The sequence below is a fragment of the Dryobates pubescens genome, chromosome 16, assembly GCF_014839835.1.
Source record: "Dryobates pubescens isolate bDryPub1 chromosome 16, bDryPub1.pri, whole genome shotgun sequence".
In the NCBI taxonomy this organism is placed as follows: domain Eukaryota; kingdom Metazoa; phylum Chordata; class Aves; order Piciformes; family Picidae; genus Dryobates; species Dryobates pubescens.
Window position 1 is genome coordinate 20,621,971 of NC_071627.1, and position 23,030 is coordinate 20,645,000.

The following is a 23,030-nucleotide window of genomic DNA, read 5'->3' on the forward strand; positions in this document are numbered from 1 at the left end:
CCACTGAGATGTGATCAAAAGCAGTCCTTACAAGCCAGCCTTTAGCGGAGAGATCACAAACCCACCACACAAAATCATGCTGCACCTCGCTGTCTCCGAGCCAACTGGCACAAACACCTTGCTTTCTCATTTCAGCACAAATTATCTTTTCCAGCCTCCCCTCCCTGCCAAGCGTGGGAGCAGCCCCACGTGATGGCTCACTGGTGTTTCCGAGGCAGGCTTGGGCTGTTCTCAGCCCGGCGCCTCTCGAAGCCAGCAAATCTTGGTGCTCGTATGAATTCTCTCACCTTTGGGAAATGCTGACAAGGGGGGAAGGAGGGGGCAGGGCAGAGCAGTGCCCCAGTTACATAGCTGGCACCTCCAAAGGGAGCAGGCACATTCGCAGGGAGCAGCCAAAGCTGATTAAAATTACAGAAGTAGCACCTAGGAGTGTCGCGGCGCTTCCCGCTCCTGCCTTGCTCTGTGCTGTGCTCACAGCCCTGTAAACTGGCTGCCTGGGGACCAGCTCCGTCCCAGCTCGTTACAAGGTACTCATTATGCATCAGCATCTGTTTTATCATCATCTCCTGTCTACCAGCTCCCTGTGTCCTTGGACCCCTCTCCATCTTGCTTTCTTGCCTCCGAAAAGTTTTTCCGCCTGCCTGGGAGACCTGTCCTACAAATTTCCTCTGGACAGCTTTCCCAGGCAGGTTGAAAAAGATTTTGGAGAGACAACTTGGGGCTAGTCAGCCCAGGGAGGGGAGATCCCTCTTGCCCTTGGCAAGTCCATGGCCCAGTAACCTCATGAGTAGGATTATAAAGCCCTGGGACACTGCAGAGTGAGAGTTTCATAGAATCATAGAATCAATAAGGTTGGAAGGGACCTCAAAGATCATCAAGTCCAACCTGTCACCCAACACCTCATGACTACTAAACCATGGCACCAAGTGCCACATCCAATCCCCTCTTGAACACCTCCAGGGATGGTGACTCCACCACCTCCCTGGGCAGCACATTCCAATGGCTAACAACTCTCTCTGGGAAGAACTTTCTCCTCACCTCCAGCCTTCACAGACAGAGGTTCTTTAGTGGCCACCACAATGCTGCTAGGTAGGACCAAAAATGAGGCTAGAAATGATTTCCTGTACCATTTGAATCCCCAATTCTTCCAGGTTCACATCAGCTTTCCCAGTGGTGACTGGCCACAACTGTGTGTGACACTTGGTTGCATGGTTTAGTTGATTAGGTGGGTTGGGTGATAGGTTGGATGGGATGATCTGGAAGGTCTCTTCAAACCTGGTCTATTCTATTCTATTCTATTCTATTCTATTCTATTCTATATTCTATTCTATTCTATTCTATTCTATTCTATTCTATTCTATTCTATTCTATTCTTATTCTATAGGTTTCTGCCAGATGGAAGTCTTGCTGTGACCCTTGAATGCATTTTCTATTCCTTCCTTTCCTTTTATTGATATATTTTTTTTCAAATGGCTGGATCTTGTTGTCCCACAGGTGGCAAACACCCAGCTTACCTAGACCTTCATCTACCCTTTCCAGTCCCTCAATCATGACGTTGAACCACTGCCTTTTGTCTTGTCTTTCTGTCCCCCAAATGTGAAGTCTTTCAATTCGTGTGAATTAACGGTGACTGCAAGACAAAGCCTTCAGAGAAACTCTCTGTGTACCTCTCCTTCCACCCAGTTATGCTTTGCAGTACAACTCATTATCCTCTCTTTAGATGTCTCACTTTGACAACTCCTCTTTCACAGCCTTCATGTTAGCTAATGAGCTCTCCCACAAAAATCAAATGTTTTTGTGAAACTCATTTACATCCAACCTACCACACCTCCCTCCCTTAGAAACAGGAGCCTCTTCAGGAGAGAAACAGACAAACAAAACAAATCACACTAGTCTGTCATCATCTATGCTTGGGAAAGCACAGAGGGCTTTGCCTCTTGTTTACAGACTGCTTGGATGAGTTTGTTTTTTCCTCCCTGGCCTGCACATAGGCTGTGTTTGCTCTTCCTGGCACACAGCACTACCCTGATGCACTAAAGCTAGAGAAAGTATTTTCTGCCTGGGAAGTATCTGGTTTCTCTCACTTGAGGGCATGGGTTTCTGAGTTCTGCTTCAGCTCAGTATACAGAACTTCTCCCTTGCTGTGCCCTAATTCCCATTAATGTTAATGTCATTCCCCCTGCTTTGCACCAGTCTCCCAGGAAGCCCCAGGCACGTTACTCAGCAGTTTTCAGGATCTGTCTTGACCCTTTTAATCTCCCTTCCATTATTCCTGCACAGCAGCCTCCTGTTTCTGTCAGCAGCTGAAGAACTTTGTGCTATCAAAAGGATTAACCACTAGTCCCAGAACCCAGGGTGAGGAAGCTTTCTTTCCTCCTCTCCTTGGAGACCAGCTCAGCAGCCAGGAGGAGAAAGGCATTGACAGTTTCCTTTCCTACCTGTGGTATTAAAAGTGAGTGCCTTTTCTCCCAGCTCCTCCAGAGGTCCAAGAGAGGAGGCAGGCAGTAATTCGACTGCAGAAGCCTCATTGCATTAAGACAGCAAACTACCTGCCTCACCCCTTCCTAAACCCTAGCTATGTCTCCTGCCCCAAAGCCCTTCCTGCCCTCTCACTGTACCTTTATAGCTCCTGGTAATGAGCCAGTTCTTTCCAGTCTGGCCCAGCTTTGCAGCTAACAGCTAGGGGTGGGGCTCAGAGACCCCCTTCTCTACCAACCTCCTCCTTCAGAACCACCTTGTGTAGCACACATATGGTCCTCTGTGTGGCCTCGGGTGACACTGGGAGCACCACAGATGAAAACCCTGTCCTGGAAAGCCATCCTTGTATCGGTGGAGAGAGGCACTGCTGCTGTTGTCAAGTCCTAGCTAATTAGGGGACTTAGCAGGCTGGACTCTGAGCATTTACTGCAGAGCTACACATCTGGGTTTTGCTTCTCTTAAGCTTGGAAATATCTTTCTGAATTAATGCTTTGGTCGCTTCAAGAAACAACAGAAAGCGAGGGAGGCTGAAGTGGAGTTTCTCTTGCCTTACTGCATCAAATCACAGGCTGTTCCCTTCCTCTCAGATCTGGCTCAAGTTCATGGCACCACAAAATCCTGTTAAAAAAACATGAGGGCTTGCAGCATGGGCATGCCACTGTGCTGCTGGAAATACTGAGCTCTGGGCTCCATGGGAGGGTCAGGATGGTCTCCTCTGCGGGGTGACCTCTGAGCCCTCTGGAAGCCAGGAGACCAAGCAGTGATCTGTCCCTTTGCCCAGGATTCTTGCATAGCCCCAGTTCTGTGGAAATCTTGCTGTGCCTTATTTTCCCTCTCTCAGAAAGGGATTTTGCAGCCCTTTCTGTGCCAGTTAGTGCGAAAGAGGATCTGGGAGTCACCGAGGCAGTGCTCAGGCTTATCTTGGTGCTTTCTGGGTACTCAGCAAATGTACTAAAGAGATGGCATATGGTCTGTGAGGGGTGGGCAGATTTTTCTTACACCAGAGAGAAAACACTTCTTCAACTGAAACCGAAGAGCTGATTACACTGTGGTCATGTTGCTGTGTCAGGATCCTGTCAACATGTATTGCAGCACAGAGAGAGAGAGATTTGACATCTTGCTGAATTCTGCCAGATGTCTGGTGGGGTCTTAGAGAGGGTTGTTAGAGCTTAACATTTGTTTATGAGTCTCTGGGAATACATATCTGGTTTGTGGCTGCCAGGGTTGCAGCTATAAACCATCTCCCATCAGGGAAGGGAGAAGGGCCACGAGGATGATCAGAGGGCTGGAGCACCTCTCCTATGAGGACAGACTGAAGGAGTTGGGGCTGTTCAGTCTGGAGAAGAGAAGGCTCTGAGGTGACCTAATTGTGGCCTTCCAGTATCTGAAGGGGGCTGCAAGAAGGCTGGGGAGGGACTTCTCAGGATCTCAGGTAGTGATAGGACTAGGGGGAAAGGAATGAAGCTGGAGGTGGGGAGATTCAGGCTGGATGTGAGGAGGAAGTTCTTTACCACGAGAGTGGTGAAGCCCTGGAATGGGTTGTCCAGGGAGATGGTTGGGGCGCTGTCCCTGGAGGTGTTTAAGCCCAGGCTGGATGAGGCTCTGGCCAGCCTGATCTAGTGTGAGATGTTCCTGCCCATGGCAGGGGGGTTGGAACTAGATGATCCTTGTGGTCCCTTCCAACCCTGACTGATTCTATGATTCTATATCAGCCTGGGGGGAACTGGCCACAGAAGGGTTAACTTAGATTTACCTTTGATTGCTCAATGAGTGCGATAGATTAGTTGTTTTCCTTTGGAAAGGACAATTAACAGCACCACGAGTTGTCCTTTTATCTTGCCACATAGATTACCACTCTAAAGGGAATTGATAGTGGGGATATAAAGGTCCTCACAATCCCTTCTCCAAACAGCTGCCCTCTGTGCTCATCTTTGATTTTTCTGGGGGGGTGTTGCTGCTTTATTTTAAAACCACACACAGATGCACAGTGTGCAAACACAATGCTCACTTTGAAGATATCAATTGCTGCCCATTTAGAAAGATCAATGCTTTCTGTAAAGGGCTTGATCAGGTTAAATTGCTTCCAAGTATCTCTTCAAATAACCCCCAGCCAGGAAGTACATCAGCAGCTAACAGAGCATATAATTCACTATAAATCATCTTAGAGGGGAAAAAAAGTTTTCCCCAAGTATTTGCCATGCCTCTTCCTAATTCTCAGATGAACCAGGACTGGCTTATGATGGCTTTGGGCAAAGAGACACAATTCAGCCTTTAGCTGCTCTTTCCCCATGTTTATTAGTTTGAAATGCTGATGACCATTGCCAGCTAAAAGTCCTGAAAAGCACAGACTATGGAAGCCAGAGCTCTGGCAATTAAAGAGCCACGGGGAGCCTCTAGCCCCCTTTGCAGGGTCCTGTGGGCAGGAGAGTGCTAGTGGCTCATGGTGCTGTAAAATGGAGAGCACAAGGGGCCCCTGGAGCTGCTGCCCCCCATCCTGTCCCCTCTTGGACCCCATGGCACAGCCTAACCTGCCTGCATCACCTCTGCCTGCATGAGCAAGGAGGGGATGGGTGGCAAGAATGGAAGTGAAATACGGGTAACATGGGCTGACTGGTAGGGATTGTCTCTCTCTCTCAAAAAACCAAACCAAACCAACCAACCAACCAAGACCAAACCAACCAACCCACCCACCCCCCAAAACCCCCAAACAAACAAAAAACCCCACCAACACCCCCTCCACCCCCCCAAAAAATACAAAAGAAGAAAAAAAGCCATCAGAAAAGCCTTCTCCAAACCTAGGTTAGATGATGTATTCAAAAGACTTTCTGGAGACCTCAGTTATTGTCCAACCAGTGATTGTAGTCCATTTGGAGCTGGATGTTGGCTGTGAAAGGTACATTCAGAGAGGTTTTAATCATGCCTGTCCACCCTGCTTCCATGCTGTGGCCCTCACCCAGCTCCATGGAGAAGAGGCAGCAAGAGGCCATTAGATCTTAATTACAATGATATTCAGCACTCAGGCAGGTGTTAGAGGCTGAGCTGAGCTGTTAAGCATAAGCCTCTCCTGCTTGTGATGAGTGCCTGTGAGTGGGGAGCTCTTGGGTTCCCTCCTGAACTGCAATTGCTCCTGTGCTTACTCACAGCTACCAGGCATGTGCTGTGTGTTGGCCTTGAGGTCTTCCCCTCTCCAGCCTGCTCTGCCTTGAGGGGACATTGACTGAAACAACCCTTGAGCAGGGCTGGGACCTCAGCTTTACACAGACCCTCTCCATGTCCAGCTCTGAGCTGAGTTAGTCTGTGGGACAATGGATGTAAATAACCAGCAGCTCAGGATGGCAGGGAGCATGTGGGCCCATGGGCACTGGGGATAAGCAACATTCCAGTTTGATGCATCATGTCTAGAACTGTCCCCAGGAACTAGGAAATGCTCTGCCAAAGCAGTGGCCACTCCCATGGCATCTGAGATGATGTTGAAATTGCTCAATGGGATAAGCACCTGGCTGTATCCCAGCTGACAAGCACCAAGCCACAGCAACCTCATCACCTGGGGGACTCAGGTGTTGGCAGATTTGTTGTCCCTACTGCAGTGATGCTGCTTGGGGTTGTGAAGGGCTGCTGGTACCATTTATCCCTTTGACCCTGTTGTTGGGGTGAAGATGATGGTGACAACCCACAGCTGCCCCTCTCAGGGCTTGGCTCAAGCCCACTGATGATGGTGCTATCCCTCTCATGGCACGGCTTTGCAGAGCAGTGCAGTGGGTGGTTTGTGATGCTGTGCTGCTGGGAAAAAGCAGCTTAGGGCCTTGTCACAGCTCTTCTCATAGACTAGACTAGACAAGACTAGAATAGAGTTAACCAGGTTGGAAGAGACCTTTGGGATCATCAAGTCCAACCTATCACCCAACACCATCTCATCAACTAAACCATGGCACCAAGCATCCCATCCAGTCTCTTCTCCTAAACACCTCCAGTGATGGTGACTCCACCACCTCCTTGGGCAGCACATTCCAATGGCCAAACTCTCTTTCTATGAAGAACTTCTTCCTAGCATCTAGCCTAAACCTCCCCTGGCACAACTTGAGACTGTGTCCTCTTGTTCTGGTGCTGGTTGCCTGGGAGAAGAGACCAACCCCCACCTGGCTACAAGTTCCCTTCGGGTAGTTGTAGACAGCAATGTTAGTGGAGAGAGCTGGACCAGCCCTGGAAGAAGCTGAAACACTCTTGCTTTCACTGTTTTGGTCTGGTTTTGTCTGCTTTTTGTTTGTTTGGTTTGGTTGTGTTGTGGTTGTGGTTTTTTCCCGTTTCCTTGTTTCTGTTTTGCTTTAGTTTGGTTTGTGTTTTGTTTTGGGTTGGTTGTTTGGAAAGTTCACTGCAGCCAACAGCATCTGGAGCCTGTGAAAAGGCACCATCCATGCTGGCACCACTCATTTCCATCCTTAAGCATGGCTGCACTGGTCTAAGTGGGTTGTGAGACCATCCAGCCACTCCTCCATCTACAGACAGCTCTGGTGTTGGCAGCTCTTTCCAAAGGAAAGCTGGGTCCATAATGGCTTAAACCACTACAGCACCTCCCCAGAGCTTGGCTGCTGGGGCAGAGGAACTTCTTGCACTGTTTCTTTTTATGTGCTTTTGTTAAACTGGATGTGCAATGAGCTGAGCGAGGCATCAACAGCGTGCTCAGGGCTGATGTACAGGGGGGGAGTGAAGAGGGAGTAGGAGGAGAGTAGCCCCCAGAAAACAGCTGTTACTCCAAGCCCTATTGATCACTTTGTAGTGTCACTTGCAGACATGGAACATTTTCTTTAACAAATATGCATCTAATGGATTAGGTCTGATCTGATTTTGCATTCTGCATCAAGCTGATGCTCCCACTGTCTGTGGCTGCTAGCATAATTTAATGTACTTTTAATGATGCCTTCTTAACTCATGCATTCATATATGATTAGAATCAAGCAGGACGAGCTGTCACGAGTCCAGGAGAGCTCTTTTGGCAGCTCCTGATGGAACTCATGTTGAAATATTAATAATGCACATTTCAAGGTTAACAACATTGGTTTTGAAGTGAGGAAAGCTTGTCACACAGTTTGAGCTAATCTGAGGCAACAAAACGGCTCCCCTTTCCAGCTCAGCCTCTTCCCATCTTGCACATGAGCTCCTGGGAGCAAGGGAATTTACCTTTTGCTTGGTAAAGATGTTAAGCAAATGAACCACACTCTGGGCAGCAGCTATCAAAGATGCTGGGACAGTAACTTTAAGGGCACCTTCTGGGGGGGCTGCTGGGTACTCTCTCTCCTGGCATGTTGAGTCTTCACTCCTTTTCCTCTTTCCTGCTGCTTTCGTTGAAAACTGAGAGCAGTTTGTTCTAGGGTCTGGCAGTCAGAAGGCAATCTCTACTCTGCTCTCTGCTCCTATTTGTCAAGTGAAATAAGGCTGTGTTTCCCCTCTCAGCCTCTGCTGGCTTCACCTCTAACCTCCTCAGAGCAGGGAATACACTTCCCTGAGCTTTGCACAGCCTTGTGTGATGGGTCCTGGAGAAACTTTGTCGTTGCTGCCCTGGCTCCACTTAGAGTCATTTCAGTTGGAAAATAACTTTAAGGACATCGAGTCCAACCATCATCTAACTCTACCAAGTCTGCTGCTAAGCCATGTCCCTCAGCACCACCTCTCTCCCTCTTCGAAACACCTCCTCGGGGAGCCTGTTCCAGCCTTTTTTGTTCTACATGGAGCAGGTAACAATACTACAATGAAATGTAAGGGTTGGGTTTTTTTTTTTTCTTTCCATTTTCCTGTTTTGATGGTTTTCTTTTTTTCTCTCTTTTTTTTTCTCTTTTTTTTGTTGTTTTAATTTTCTTTTCCTTTTCTTTTTTTTCTTTTTTTTCCCCTTTCCATTTTTCTTTTTTCCCCCTTTCCCTTTTCCTTTTCCTCTTCCTCTTCCTTTTCCTTTTAATTTTCCTTTTCCTTTCCCTTTCCTTTCCCCTTTCCTTTTCCCTTTCCCTTTCCCTTTCCCTTTCCCTTTCCCTTTCCCTTTCCCTTTCCCTTTCCCTTTCCCTTTCCCTTTCCCTTTTTTTTCTTTCTCCCCCTTTCCCCCCACCAGCCCATGGTCTGGCAGACAGGTTGTCTTTTGAGGTCCTGAGAGCAACCTGTAAAATCATCTGAAATCCTTCCAGTGGGGAAGCATTGATTTATTACACTGTGGTAGTGATGTGAACAACACCATGTACCTTTCATCTAAAAAGTCAGGACTCACAGAACACAGCGTGCCATTAATTTTGATGCCAGCTCGAACAGAGGAGGAATTACTGCCAAAGGGAGCTAGGGAGTGTGTTAAACCAGCCCTACAGAGGAAGGAAAGTGCTTTGTGGCTGTTACATGATACCATATTGATCCTGGGGATTGAAAAGGTACCCTGACACTGAATTTGGTCTGCCCAAGGCATCTCTTAATACCTGTGTATACACGTGTGTCTGTACTATAGAAGGAGTGCATGAGAAAGGGATGTGCAAATGCTGTCTGATCACACTTCTCAGTGTCCCTTCTGGGGGTGAGGTTTACCATATTTCACTGCTCTAAGCACAGCTCTCCCCTTGCACATGTTCAGCAGGTGACATCACTTGGGTACCAGCTTGATGAAGAGGATGCCCAGCACCTGATGAAGATGATGCTCAGTGCCCTACCTCTCTCCGTCCCCAGCCAGGTGTTCATCCTGGCAACCAGACTGTGATGTCTTCCTGAGATAAGTGCTCATCAGTAAAAGAAAGATGAGTCCAAGTGCTCTGGGAACAGCCAGATAACAGCACTTTGCCAGCTTGTGGCTCCATGTATCACCCCCTTTGCAGAAAGGCTCCTAGCCACCTAAGTGTGGTGCAATGGGTTATGGGATCACTTCTGCCCGGTGTGGAGCTGGAGTCACAGCTCTGCCTGCATGCCAAAGGAGGGTGAGTTCATTTGCTTTCTAAAGCTACACAGTGATACAGATTTATCTACAACAAGACAACCACCATGTACATACCCAAAGTCCATTCCAGGGCCTGGAATGGAATATCTGGCAGTGCTGAGGGTGGGACTGAGGTACAGATGAAGGAGAAGTGGGGATGGACAGAATGGAATTGGAAGGTGATGCTGCAGATTAACATGGAGTGGAGAATCCCAGAGCGGGAATAGTCAGGATTTTGATGGCTATCAGCCTTGAGCTACCCTTCCATGCCTAGAAGAACCTTTTCCTAGCCCTTGCACACTAAGTTCATCACTCTTACACTCACAAACCATTAGGACCATGTTCCTGGAAAAGAGCAGAGCAGCTAAGTGTAAGAAGCAAGCTGGGAGGGGTGTCATCTGTGCAACCTCGCCAGGAACCAAAAGTGAACCACTGAGCAAGAACATTTTGAAACAAGATCTAAGCCCACAGTACAGTGCTGGGTGCTAAAGCAGTCATGGAAGACCAAAATGGGCTGATCCTGCATAGCTTTCCTGTGGAAAACTTCCCTTTTTAGGTCCCATTTTCTAGGGGTCTCTTTGCTTTGAAGCCTGAGCTTCGGCAGCCCCTTTAGAAATGCATTACTTCTGCCCCTAGCTGGCTTTATCTTTAAAACTTACCAGGGAAAAATAAACCCCTTGTGAATGTTGGAGGCCTTGAATCTATAACCATGGCCCTGTGGGGTCAGCTGAGATGTCTGGTCCAAGGCACTCTTGAGTCCTGGCTTCCCCAGCCAATAAATGTGGAATGGCAGTATGGGGAAGGGAAGTCCTTCCAGATCTGTGCCAGCAAGCCCTGTGGAAGAGCCTCACGCTCATGATTAAGCTTTACCTCAGCAGCTGCCAGCAGCTGCATAAATGCCCAAGGCTCTTTAAATCTTACTCTCTTTCCCTCTTCAACAGATACTTGGATGAGGAATTTAGCAAGTTAATTGTGTGAAAACTGAGTGAGAAACTTCTCAAATGTCCAAGCCTCTGAAGCAGCACGGTTGCTCCTAGGAAAGCTGATCCTGGGGAGGATTTTTGGACCAGTGCTGGTTCTGAATTATCCCTGAGGTAATGATGTCTTCTCTGTCTGTAAAAAAAACAACCTAAAAAATTAATCCTCCAGTAGCCCTTCTCCAAAAAACCACCTCCACAAAACTCCAGGCGAAGCTAAATCACTGGCGGTGAACTCGCTGAATGTTTGGTTTCCTGACTCTGGGGTAAATATTAGATAGATTCCCAATTTTCAACCTGAAGCAGTTTATTTGGCTGCTGTTCACAAGTCAGACACAGCAATAATCAAGGAAATCTCGTTTGATTCAGGTTGGGTAATATTGCCTGAGGGGTAACATAATTTTCATTTCCACACATCCAGCACTGGCACAAAACGGCGTGGACAGCTATGAAAAGTGGATCGCGGCTCCTTGGTGTTAAAATGCAGCTGATAGTTTCATTTGTGTGTGTGTGTGTGTGTGTAAATGATAATTAGCAACTAAAATGTTGCTTGAAAGGAAAAAGAGAGTGTGAAAAGAAAAACCACCGTCGCGTTGGACAAAGCAAAACTCTCCGCAGGACTGCCAAAGAAAAGGACAGAGCGGACAGGGAAAACAAAAGAGAGGGGAAACAAATGTAGCTGTTAAATAAAAGATCCAGGTACCAAAGAGCAAAATTTAATGAAAGCAGAAACTGTTAAATATGGATTCCTGTTGAGAAAAAAATGTCAATGTCTTTCAGAGTTTTACCATTACTCTATTTTTAAGAAAAGTGTAGTAAAAATACATATTACAAGTTAACATTTCCCACGCTTTTGTCCTAGTCATCTTCTTTTTTGTGCCCTTTTTTCTCCCCTTTTTTTCCCCCCTTTTTCCCTCCCCCCCCCTTTTTTGTTTTTTCCACCCTTCCACTGATCAAAAGTCTTTGAAACTGAATCTTGCATCTTCACACCACAGGTTGCCAGTCCTAGCACAGCTGTGCTGCTTCTCACAAGACTGTCCAACTGCCCAGCTGATCTCCCTGTGACCTGCTGGCTTTGCAGGATGGGGCACCCATAGGTCTCAGCAGCCTGCTCCCACTGTGGTGCCCAGCCAAGTGCTGCTTTGACTAAGTCCAGAAGGCAGCAAGAGCTGGGTCAGGAGATCCATCCAAGGGCTCTGGAAACAGGCTAGCTTGTGGGATGCCTCCACTGAATTAGGACTTACTTGGAACTAAACTTAAGAAAAGCAGATTAAAAATAATGATAAGCAACAGAAAGTGACCTGAAGAGGTGTTTGGAAGTGGCTGATAACAGAGTTCATGTTCAGTGCTGAGAGACGAAGATCACAAAGGTTTCCGGTTGTGGAGAGAGGAAAACATATTGGCACAAGACATGCTGTGCCTGAGCTTAGGGCCTTGACTCTGACTTGCTGGTCTCTAAAGTGTTGCATGACAAGCAGGTAAGTGGAACAGGCTCTTCAGCCCAGGCTGGTGCTAAAGGTGGTTGAACATATTGCTCTACACATTTGTATGCTAATGGGAACTGGTGCCCAGGCAGCTTCCAGCTTATGGACAGCTGTGTGGACAGATCCTCCTCACAGACCTGTGCCAGTCATTGCTTCCTCTTCACCTGCATTCCTTCTTTTCCTGATCCTCTCTTGCTATGTTGCAGGGAAAAGAAAAGAAAAAGGAAAAAAAAAAAAAAAAAGGAAAAGGAAAAAAAAGGAAAAAGAAAAAAGAACAAAAAAGAACAAACAAACCCAAGAGGAAAAGCAGCTCAGGATGCTCCAACAGCAGCTCAGTCCTTGGGCAAATATTTGTTGAGTCCTGTGAGAAGCTTTGAACTTTGCTTGCCAGCAGTGATTATCCTGTGAGATGGGACAAGGCTAAGTGGGTTCACTGTGGTCCCTGCCCCACAGATCTTCTCTCTCTTCAGATGCTCCCCTGGGAATCCTTCACTTCTGGGGAAGTGTCTCAGGCCCACCAGTGTGGGAAGCATTTGTCTGTCCATGCCAGTGATTCACAGAAGGAACCTTTTGTGCGACTCGGGAAAACCATCACTGCCCCTTCGATCTCCATGTCTGTGGTTGGGCTCCCAGCTGCCTGTGTGGCAGTGTGGGTTTCTGCAATACCAGGTTTGGAGTCTGCAACCTGCTCTTCTGGCTTGTGGATGCTTCGCCCTCCCCAAGAATACATGAGTGGGAATCTGCTACTGTTGGCTTTGTACCCAGGCAGGCCACAGCTTGATGGGAAGGCTGATTTTGACCAGCCCTGATGCAGTCGAATGTCATGGGTGCTTGAATGAAGCACTTGTAGATTCTCCTCCTTAGTTTGCTTTAGCAGTTCTCTCCAGGAAGCATCTACAAAATGTCCCTCTTTGATTAGAAAAATGGACATAAAGGGATTTCAGAGCAAAGAGTCCCATTGAGATCCATGACTTCTAGCATGTTTTACTGGTTAATAGGCAGCCATCTAGAACTGGATGTCTTGAGATGGTCTGTTCCCAGCTCAAGGTGGTTCCCTATGTGACCACCAAAAAGGGAGCACACACAGAAGCTAAGCAATGAAAAAATGGTTCACAATTGCTTATTATCCCTCAATTACCTAGGCAGGAGAGTGACACACGAGGGGAATGCGGCATTTACTTTGTCTCTTCCATAAACAGCAGCCGACCGTGATCTTAGACCAACCATCTGCTCCAGCCTGCCACGCCTGACGCTCTCCACTCCAGGCACAGGATTCTCCTCTTGCACCACCACTAAACATCTCTCTGGAAGAATTATCGCTCCGTCTTCAGCTTACCTGGGGTTTCCAAACTCACTCATGGCGTTGCCCCTGTAAAGCAGCCTCGAGTTTCTGTTCAGGTTCTTTCTTGCATCAAGTCCTTCCTGTTGCAGGGAGAGCCATTCGCAGCTTCGTCTGCCTGCCTCACTGCAGGAACTCCACAGCCTGAGTCCACAACAGAACAACAGAAGGCAGAATCTCGATGGACAAAAGGAGTCAATGCTGATGCCCTGCAGGGACTTCACCTTGCCACTTATCAGATTTTCCTCTTTTTTTTTTTTGCTGTTAGTAGCTCAGACATTATGGTTTGCATCCCAAACTAAACCAGATTGAAGGACTGAGCAGGGAAAGGGCTGATGTTACCCTGACACCACAGGAATTAGTAAGAAAAAATATATATATTGCACACACTAAGACTTATTAACAACCAAGTTAAAACAAAATGGCACAGTCCTCATTAGTGTTCCAGTGGTTCTTTGATCAGAGATGGTTCATGAGTCTGTTAAATCCCATCACACTCTCCTTATTGCAGTACAGACCTGTTTCTGTTCTCCTGCCGGTGGATCTGTTTGCAAATAAAAAGGGAAAGAAGTTTGATTTCCTCGAGAAGATCCATCCAATCGTCCCTCCTGTCGTCGTGGTTTGTCTTGGCGGTGTCGGGTTTGGTTTTGGCTCTGGAGGGGGTGGAGCCGGGCTGCCCCTGCTCTCACCCAGGCAATGGGTCAAAAGGCCAATTATAATCCCGTCGCTCCCAGGGACATGCCGGTGCTGTGGCTCATGCACGGGATCGTCTGCATGGACTTGGGGAAGTCGTGGCTGACCACACGTCCGTTTTCTCCGCTGCCTCCTGCCGCAGCCGGCCTGGGAAGGGTTGATGTCCGTATGGCTTCGTTGATTGATTGCTGTGGGATTAAACAAAAACCCTTTTTAGGAAGGACGGGGGGGGTCTCCCCCTGTCCTTAGCAGTGTTGGAGAAATTGCATAGAATCATAGAATCGATAAGGTTGCAAAAGACCTCAGAGATCATCAAGTCCAACCTGTCACCCAACACCTCAGGACTAACTAAACCATGGCTTCAAGTGCCATGTCCAATCCCTTTTTGAATACCTCCAGGGACAGTGACTCCACCACCTCCCTGGGCAGTACATTCCAATGGTCAATTACTCTTTCTGCGAAGAACTTTCTCCTCACCTCCAGCCTACACTTCCCCTGGCACAGCTCAAGACTGTGTCCTCTTGTTCTGGTGCTGGTTGCCTGGGAGAAGAGACCAACACCCACCTGGCTACAACCTCCATTCAGGTAGTTGTAGAGAGCAAGAAGGTCTCCCCTGAGCCTCCTCTTCTCCAGGCTAAACAACCTCAGCTCTCTCAGCCTCTCCTCACAAGGCTGTGCTCCAGACCTCTCCCCAGTCTCGTTGCCTTTCTCTAGACACATTCAAGTGTCTCCATGTCCTTCTTAAACTGAGAACTGGACACAGTACTCAAGGTTTGCAATACAAACCAGCATTGTCTTTCTGTCATTCCTCTCTCCCTCCTTGTCTCCATTCAGAATCTCACTTCCTGCAAGTCCCTATTGCAGCTGCTCTGTTAATTCGCACCTCTTCTACATTCAAAACTCAAATGTTCAGCAGTATTTTGGGGTATAAAGCACACATGCCATATGCAAGAGCTATTCAAACTCTACAACATAAGAACAGTCATCCTGGATCTGAGCAAAGGTATTATACACACTTCCCCCATAGATATGCTATTACTACTCCAGTACTGTTATGTATGGTGGACTCTGACTCACTGCAAGCATATGTTTAACTTTCCTCATGTGAGAAGTTGAGCATGTGCCTCTCTTTTTGTCTACAGTGAGGACTGAGGCAACCAGGAAATGCAAATCTAACTCAGGAAACCAAATCTCATCATCCTGTTCCAGACAATGTCCAAAATGCTTGCTTTCAGAGATCTAAAGAAACCAACTGTTTGGAAGAATTAAGCTAAAAGAGGAAGTCAGTTTTGCTTCTTTAGGATCAAACTATGTCTTAGGGAACCTACACTCTTTCTGGGCTGGAATATTCAGGTGAAGAATTATCCAGAACAGATAAATCTGGAACAGCTATTCAGGACCTCTCAGCCTAGCACCTTGCCAGGCATGGAGCAGCCTCCCTTGCTGGCAGGATCTGCAGCCTGCCCAAGGGCTCTGTAGGGACTTGCTGGGTAGAACTTGGGTTTAGACAGGGATCTGGCCCATCCTTCCAGGCACTTGCTCTGCTGAATGGCTTTGTGAAGCAGCCACTGATGGTTGGAGCCAGCCAAAGGGACAAGCTTAGATTGGATGTTAACACCAGGAGCAACAACTCCTTCCCATAGTGGCTGGCTGTAGCATGGCAAGAGCACCGCAGGCTAAGGCTGGTGTGCATTAGTGGCTCTCCAACCTGGTTAATTCTATTCTATTCTATTCTATTCTATTCTATTCTATTCTATTCTATTCTATTCTATTCTATTCTATTCTATTCTATTCTATTCTCATTGCAAGTGACACAGGGAAGGCAAGAGCAGGGCAGGATCTCCTTAAGACTAAAACAAGGGAGCTCTTGCATTCTGACAGCCTTTCGCAGCGCTTACATGCCACACCTAGCTTCGCAGTGCAGACGGCAATTAGGATTTCATTTTGGGCCATTAAGGGCCATTAATTGCTCACATTACATTACTCCTGTGCTCAATACACCTCTCATTGCCGGTAGAATTTTCTAAACCTCAGAGGGAAAAGAGCTGTTGCACATTTTCTGTGAATTAGAAATGTTATTATTGCTGACAAAACATTAAGTGTGTCATGGAACGGTGACACAAAGCCCAAAGGAACAATTGCAGATCTTCCTTTTGATTCTGAGTGAGTTTCAGTACTCAGGGAAGTGAAAATCTCTCTCAATTTTATGCAACTCACTACATACTTCACCTTCTCATTCCAGCTTTCCATGCTCATAGGAGGGGCCCGGGATGTGCCACCCATACAGCACACGTCCTGCTGCACCCTTGTACCCAACGCTGTGTGTGGCCTCCCCACTAGCCATCTGAGTCAAGATGTTCTTGTTCCACAGATGCTGCATTAAAAGTGTGTCCCTGAGGCTCTCAGATATAATGCACTCTTGACACAACGTTCTGAAACTTAGGAACACCAGAATTTAAGGCTGAAACAAATTTCCTGGCTCATAGGAAGCACACTTCTGCAAGACCATGACAGGGGGGAGAAGATACCCAGCGCTACAGGAGCTGTTAGAAGCCAATTTCTCTCTAAGAGGACCCATAATTCTGAATCTGGAGGCCCTGTTCCAGAGCACCAATGCTCTTAGCATATTTCACTCTTGCCAGTCTGCTGGGCAGGAATGGTGCCAGAAGGGTGCCAGCAGAGGGAACGACAGGATCTGATTCATTACTGTTCTAGCCCAGTTTAATCTTGCCGTTCAGTGCTTGGGTTTGGGGATTATTTTCTTATTGCAGTAAGGGCTGTATCACACCAAGCCCAACACACTCCATCCACGCTGCACTCACGTTGCCATCATCTGCTTTTGTTTATTGTAAGGAATGGCATGTGCCCCTGTTGCCACTTGTGTTGATTTTGTTCTCTATCTGGATTTTGAACCAGCATTATGCCACATGTCTGGTCTTGCATCAGCTGCCTGCTATGGCCCACTTGACCCTCTCTGATGCTCCTATTCCTAGCATGTCGAGTGACACGGTCACTTCATTATCCCTATGTCTTGGTTTTCCACCCGTGGTCTGGGCTGCATCCGTCTCTGAAGGCAGCTTTGGAGCCGGGGTAGGATCAGAAAGAAGGTGTGAAAGGCCGGGGAATGGGTTGCCACCTTCATCCTCTTTGATTCACTTCTGGACTTGTAACAAAACTCGATTAAGGCAACCAGCATGGCTAGTCCGAGCCCACCGATGAGGATATAGAAAACCCCTGCCACATTGCTGAGGCTCAGCGCGCTCGTCTTGTCCTGCAAGAGAAAGGAGAAGGGAGGGGAGGGCACACGGGAGGGAGAACAAACAAGATTAATATGAGATTGCTCCGGGAGGGATGCTGCACAACATAGCAATGCTGGCATGACATCATCTTCCTCTTTAAATGAACAGCTGACATTTCTAAGAGCATTTTCAACGTTTCATTCCGTGCCTAGCACATCTAACGTCTCCCTCGCACAAGTAAATAAACATTTCATCAGCAGTGTGACTCTGTGTGAAGGTTTGGGATCTCCTCTTGGCAATCAGCTAACTTAAATGCTCATTTTACCCAAAATGCCTAGCTTAAATTATTGATTAAAGGAGGAGAGGAAAACAAAACAGAACAAAGCAAAACCCAAACCAACAACCAGTTCTCCTCCTCTGTGACATTTGCTTGTCCCTGACATCTTGCCTGAAATAACCTGTTCTCCTGGAAATGCTCAGGCCTTCGTTCCTAGATTGTTTCCCCCGCAGATTCTGTTGCTGAGCAACACATGGAAATTGCTGGGGGGTGGGGGGGGATGTTTCTGATTTGTTTTTCATTAATTAATTTAATTTTTTTTTTAATCCCTTTTCCTCTTCAGTACTGAGCTTGAGGTGACACCTGAGCTGTCCACAGAAACTCATTGGATTTCTGTGTAAGAAGGCAGCTGTTTCGTAGGCAATCAAGAGCCGTTGATGCTTGTCTAAGCTAATTATTTGGTTGGCAATAAATAGGGCTATAAACGGACCACAACTCACAGTCAGCAGCTATGTTCTGACTTTACAATTGCCTAATGAATTGTTACGGCTCTCTGGGGAAGAGATGAGTCTCAGAGAGACTCATTTCACTGCTAGGGAAACCAAGCTCCCCACGTCTAAACTCAATGTCACTCGCTGCAGCTCTCAAAACCTTCTCCTTCAGGCTGACTAGGCAGAGGTGGGGTGTTGGGATAATCTGGGCAGCAGCAGGACTCAAAAGCTTGGTTCAGCTCTAGGTATGAGGCTCCTGTTTCTAGGATGGGATTTCTCTATAGTTCAGCCACACAGAGGTCCCCCACTCTGTGCCATTGCTGCTCTGCAGTATTGACTCAATACTGCTCGAGCTCCACTGATGCAGGCAGGTTTGGTTTCTCCCTTGTATAACCTTCAGATGCTGGTCAGTCTGTAATCTTGCTGATGCTTCCTGCATGCTCTCTGTAATGAGAGATTTCTGCCAATATCCTCTTAATTTCTGCAGTTTCCATATCTGAAGGATTATTTGTCCAGGCTTTTATGATCTGCCTTCATGTATTTTTCTTTCCCCAGGCTTGACTGTCCATTTGTTCAGTCATCTCTTCTCTGCAGATTACTGAGCATACTTTTAAGCACCAACTGAAAAATGTAGGGAGTCTTTCAGTGAGGATTTAGAAAAGTGGAACAATTACTCTGAGAAAACTGGGTTACAACACATCAGGTACTTTGCCTCTTCAAATGCAGCTTGAAGAGGCTGCACCAGCTCCAGGGAGGGACAAAGACACTAGAGGCTGCCCTCCTTGACATCCTAATCTTCCAGCCTGGCACCTTAATGAAATGTGGCTGATGAGCACATGCTCTGTGCTCCCAGAGAAGAAGGTGGAGCAGCCTATTTGTCTGTGTCCTAACAGTGATGTTCAGCCCATACTTTCACCTTGATTTGACAGCAGGGTGGAGATCACCAAGATCTCATGAACCTCCAAGCTTTGTGAAAAAGAATGACACTGTAGAGAAGAGAAAACTTATTAATGCTCTTACTGAAATAAATGTATCAGCCCAATCCATACTAGGCATGAGAGACTCCTCATGGGTCTTGGGCTTGCAGCTACAGATCCTTAGGAAACTCAGCTTCCTTGGATCAAATACACAAATGTCAGTTTTTATTGGTCACCGTATTCTTCTCTTTCCATCCCCCAGTTTGGAGGTCGTGGTCCAACAGGACACCTTCTCAGCTGGCTGCAGTGGCAGAGTGGTCTGGCAGCCAGGAAAGGTTGCTGGTTCTTCATTTGCACTTTCCTTCTGATCCCAACAACAAACTGACCAGTTTTCCTGCACTGGGATTTCATAGTTTCATTTCAGAGCTGTTGGGTTTTTTTCCCCTTGCATTTTCTTTGCAGTTGCATTATTTGATACTACTATTATTAGTTAGTATATACTGTTACTATTAACACTATCTGGGTGAACAGAGAGTTGTCTTATCCAGAAGGCAAAGGAAAATGCAGTGAAGCACAGCATTTGGCAAACCTGGTGGGAGGGAGAGAACAGCCTAAGCTTCACCTCTGCCACCATAACAAGATTTCTCCCAAGCAGCCAAAGACACAGGCAGCTTCAGTGACAGCTAAGGGACATTAAAGTGTGGGGGCCTGCTCTTGTGGGCCAGGCTGAGAAGTGAAATGTGGTGTCACTTGACATGCTCATCTTCTTTTTCTTCTCCTTTTTGTTTCCTTCCCTCTCCCTGCATGATATGCAGAGAGGTTCTCCAGGAGGGAGTGGCACCTTGTTGCTCCCACTGGCTGCAGGCCTAGATCCATAGGATGTTAGGGGTTGAAAGGGACCTCTGGAGATCATCGAATCCAATCCAGGTGAAGAATAGGAACTGCTGCATGCTTTGGTTGCAGTGGGTGCATGCTCTTGCCCCAGTGATGCTTATCATAATAAAAAAAAATCCCAAATCATGTTAACTGCTTGAGAGGACTCTTCTGTCCTCTCTGCTCAGGCTCTGTGACACCAGCTGCTCTCCTGCAGAGCTGCCCATCATGGAACCAGCTTGTTAGTGGGAGTGTAAATGTCAGCGCTCATCTCCCGCGGCGGCAGAGTGCTGACGTGGGGGGAAGATTGGCAGGTGAAAAGAGAAAGAAAAACCCATCTTCCTGAAAGCCCAGCCTCGTTGCTGCAGCAACCAGGCACCATCCCTTCTGTTCCTCTCAAATATGGCACCGTGTCCATTCTCCTCTTTGTCATTATTTATCCTGTTTGGCTGAAAAATATTACTGCCGAATTCACCTGGTTGCCCAGCAGGGCCAGTTCTTCCTTTCACCCTCCATGACAAGACACTATTGGAAGCACAGGACGATGGCAACTCGTGTTGTTGTGGCCTCCATAGAAGGTGAGCTGTCCTTGGAGCAGGTGGTAGCTCCAGAGCATAGCTTTTACACAAAACACTGCACCAACGTTACTGGGGCAAGGCTTGAAGCTCTGCAATCAAGGACATAGCTCTGGCCATTGACTCTGTGTGTCCAGCAAGGGATGAGTAGGAGCACATGGGTGGCCAGCTGTGGGGATGAGGATGCTCAGTGTGAAAAGACACCTTGGGTCTGAGAACCAGGCAATTCACTGCAAAGGCAGGGCAAGGAAGTAGCAGGAGTCTTGTCTTTTCTTTTCTCTTTCTTTCTTTGATTTTCTTTTTCTCCTTCTCTTCTCTTCTCTTCTCTTCTCTTCTCTTCTCTTCTCTTCTCTTCTCTTCTCTTCTCTTCTCTTCTCTTCTCTTCTCTTCTCTTCTCTTCTCTTCTCTTCTCTTCTCTCTCTTCTCTTCTCTTCTCTTCTCTTTCTTTTCTTGTCTTTTTTTTTTTTTCCTCTTCTCTCTCTTTTCTTTCCCTTTCCTTTTTTTTCCCTTTCTTTTTCTTTCTTCTCTCTTTTCTTTTCTTATTTTTTCTTCTTTTCAAACAAAAGCACCGTTGTTTTAACTGGAGAAGAGGATTGGAAGATCCTTGTGGCTTTGATGAAGCTCTTTTAATTCCATTAAGTGATCTGGCTGCCCCTGAAAGCAGTTTTCACCTTGCCATCCTGGTCTGGAAAAGTTTTCTCTTTCTCCCATTGCCTTGCAAAAGCCCCAGGAACAAGGATAGTCTCATCCATCTGCTCTGGCATTTATTGTCTACTTTCTCATTACCTTCTAACAAGCCAAGGCATCCTTTTCAAGCCTACAATGCATTTCAGAGCCTGCAATGAAAATTGTCCATCCCATGGTTTGTAAAATGGATTCCTTTTAGGGAAGCACCTAATTAGAGTGTTTGTATTTCTTCTGGGCTTATTTCTGCTGTGGCAAGTGGAGGGGGAGTGCAGGAGGGCTGGGAGACAGGACCAGTAATTGGTGAATGGTTTCTAGCCACCTGAAGTGATGGAGGTGTGTGTGGAGAAACCTTGAGCCTGTGGAAAGAGGTAGCTGCCATGGGTTTGCTGTGAGAGAAGGGCAGCAGTGACGTTGCTGCTTAGGGCAGGACACTGCCTGGGATTTCCCACTGCTGGGGAATTTGGCTGGGGCTGTGGTGGTCCTGGATCCACAGTCCTTGAGTACAGCTGCCAGGCACCTCCTGGGATGGCATAACATATCCAAACATTCTTCAAGTGTTTGCCTCTGGAGTTTTAGTTCACATACTTTTCTAGATTAAAACTAGGATGCAGAGAAGTCAGCTACAGTCATAGAACATTGTCTGGGGCCAACCACCACAAGCCCGGGAGACACCAGAGGTTTTACTTGGCCCTAGCTAGAAACCTTGGATACAAACCTCCCATCCAGTTAGCCCCTCAGCCCTCTTCATTAGTATTCACTTATTCTCTTGAAAGTCCTCTAACTGTAAACTAGGCTACACTCAACAACAGGCAGAAATGGGAAGATTTTATCACACCTGTGGGAGGAAAGATAAGAAATAGCCTCCAGCCTCAAACTTTGCTCTGATGCTTGGCTGTTAGAGGAGAGGTGCACAGTCTGGCTTGTGTCTGGGTTTTGTGCCCACTGTGGTCAAGATGAGGAAAGCCAAGCCTGGTGCTCAGCCTTGCTTCCCTGCCTCATCCCCACCACTGAGAGCACTGTAGGTAAAGTGGGAGGAAGGGCTTATTCAGCAGCTGTCATCTGGGCTTGTTTGTGACTGGTAGAAAGGAGCTCAAGAAGCAGAAATGGATAAAGCCCAGGTGGACGATGGGTGGGTATGGGGCATGTTTGCCTGGCTTTGTTCACGAGAACAAGTGAGCAATGCATTTGCTTGGTCTTTCTGCAGGTGGGAAAGGGCTCTGATGGTGTTAGTGTTGATTTCTTGCTGTTGTTTCACACTGCACTGCTGTTGAAGACATGGTGTGGATGCTGAGCAAGGAACAGGTGTGACCCACTCGTGTAACACTTGAGACTCTTCACTGCGATCTTGGTTTCATGGCTTCTGCTTACAGGCTTTAGCTGGTGTGGTTTGAAGGCTTGTTCCTGCTGGTTTCACGCATGGAGTTCCAAGCAGCTCTCAGGACTTTAGGATCCAATCTCATTTATTCCCATGTGATTCACATGTGTGTGAGATCATGTTTGTTCAAGCACATGTAAATAACACGTGATTAATATTGAGCTCATCTGATCCACATAAACTCATGTGCCCCAAACCTTCTGTTTCTGTCCCTATTGGTTAACCTGTTGTGTGGACTGAAGCACTACATCTGCTTTTATTTATTTTCTCTTTTTTCCCCCTTTCTTTCTCTTTTGTTTTTTTTTTCCCCTACCAGAATTGTGATAAAGTGCAGCATTGAAGGGATTTTGATTATAAGCTAAACTGATGTCACATCCATTTCCTTCCTTTCCTTATCACCTATGGGGTTTCTCTAGCACTGATGCATGCAGGCTTGTGGTGAAGGTATTGTGGAAGCTGTGTCATGGCTAAAGTTTCCCAGCAGAAGTAATTACTTTTCATTCATATGGTGACTATTGCTCAGTTAGTTACCTCACAAAACATTCACACTACACAAGTCAATTAGATTTTTGCCTGAGTGGGACCAATGCCATGTTGTGTAGCATGCCTTATAGAAGGGATATTCTTGGCTATGTACAATGCTGCAGAGAAGAGCAGAATTTGATTTTAAATAGCATCTGTCAGTCCCAGA

The 23,030-nt window shown here is 47.0% G+C and overlaps 1 protein-coding gene across 2 annotated transcripts in view; it reads right to left on the bottom strand.

Moving 5' to 3' along the window:
* Positions 1 to 12,104: 12,104 nt before the first annotated feature.
* GRIA1 (glutamate ionotropic receptor AMPA type subunit 1) overlaps positions 12,105 to 23,030 on the bottom strand; it is a 149,253-nt gene continuing 138,327 nt past the window's right edge. For both annotated transcript variants that reach the window (XM_054168545.1, XM_054168544.1), the window contains exons 15-16: positions 17,042 to 17,176; positions 12,105 to 14,114 (exon numbers count right to left, since the gene is read on the bottom strand). In XM_054168545.1, the coding sequence (XP_054024520.1) occupies positions 13,926 to 14,114; positions 17,042 to 17,176 (324 nt within the window). In that variant the 3' untranslated portion in view covers positions 12,105 to 13,925. The remainder of the gene's footprint in view (positions 14,115 to 17,041; positions 17,177 to 23,030) is intronic.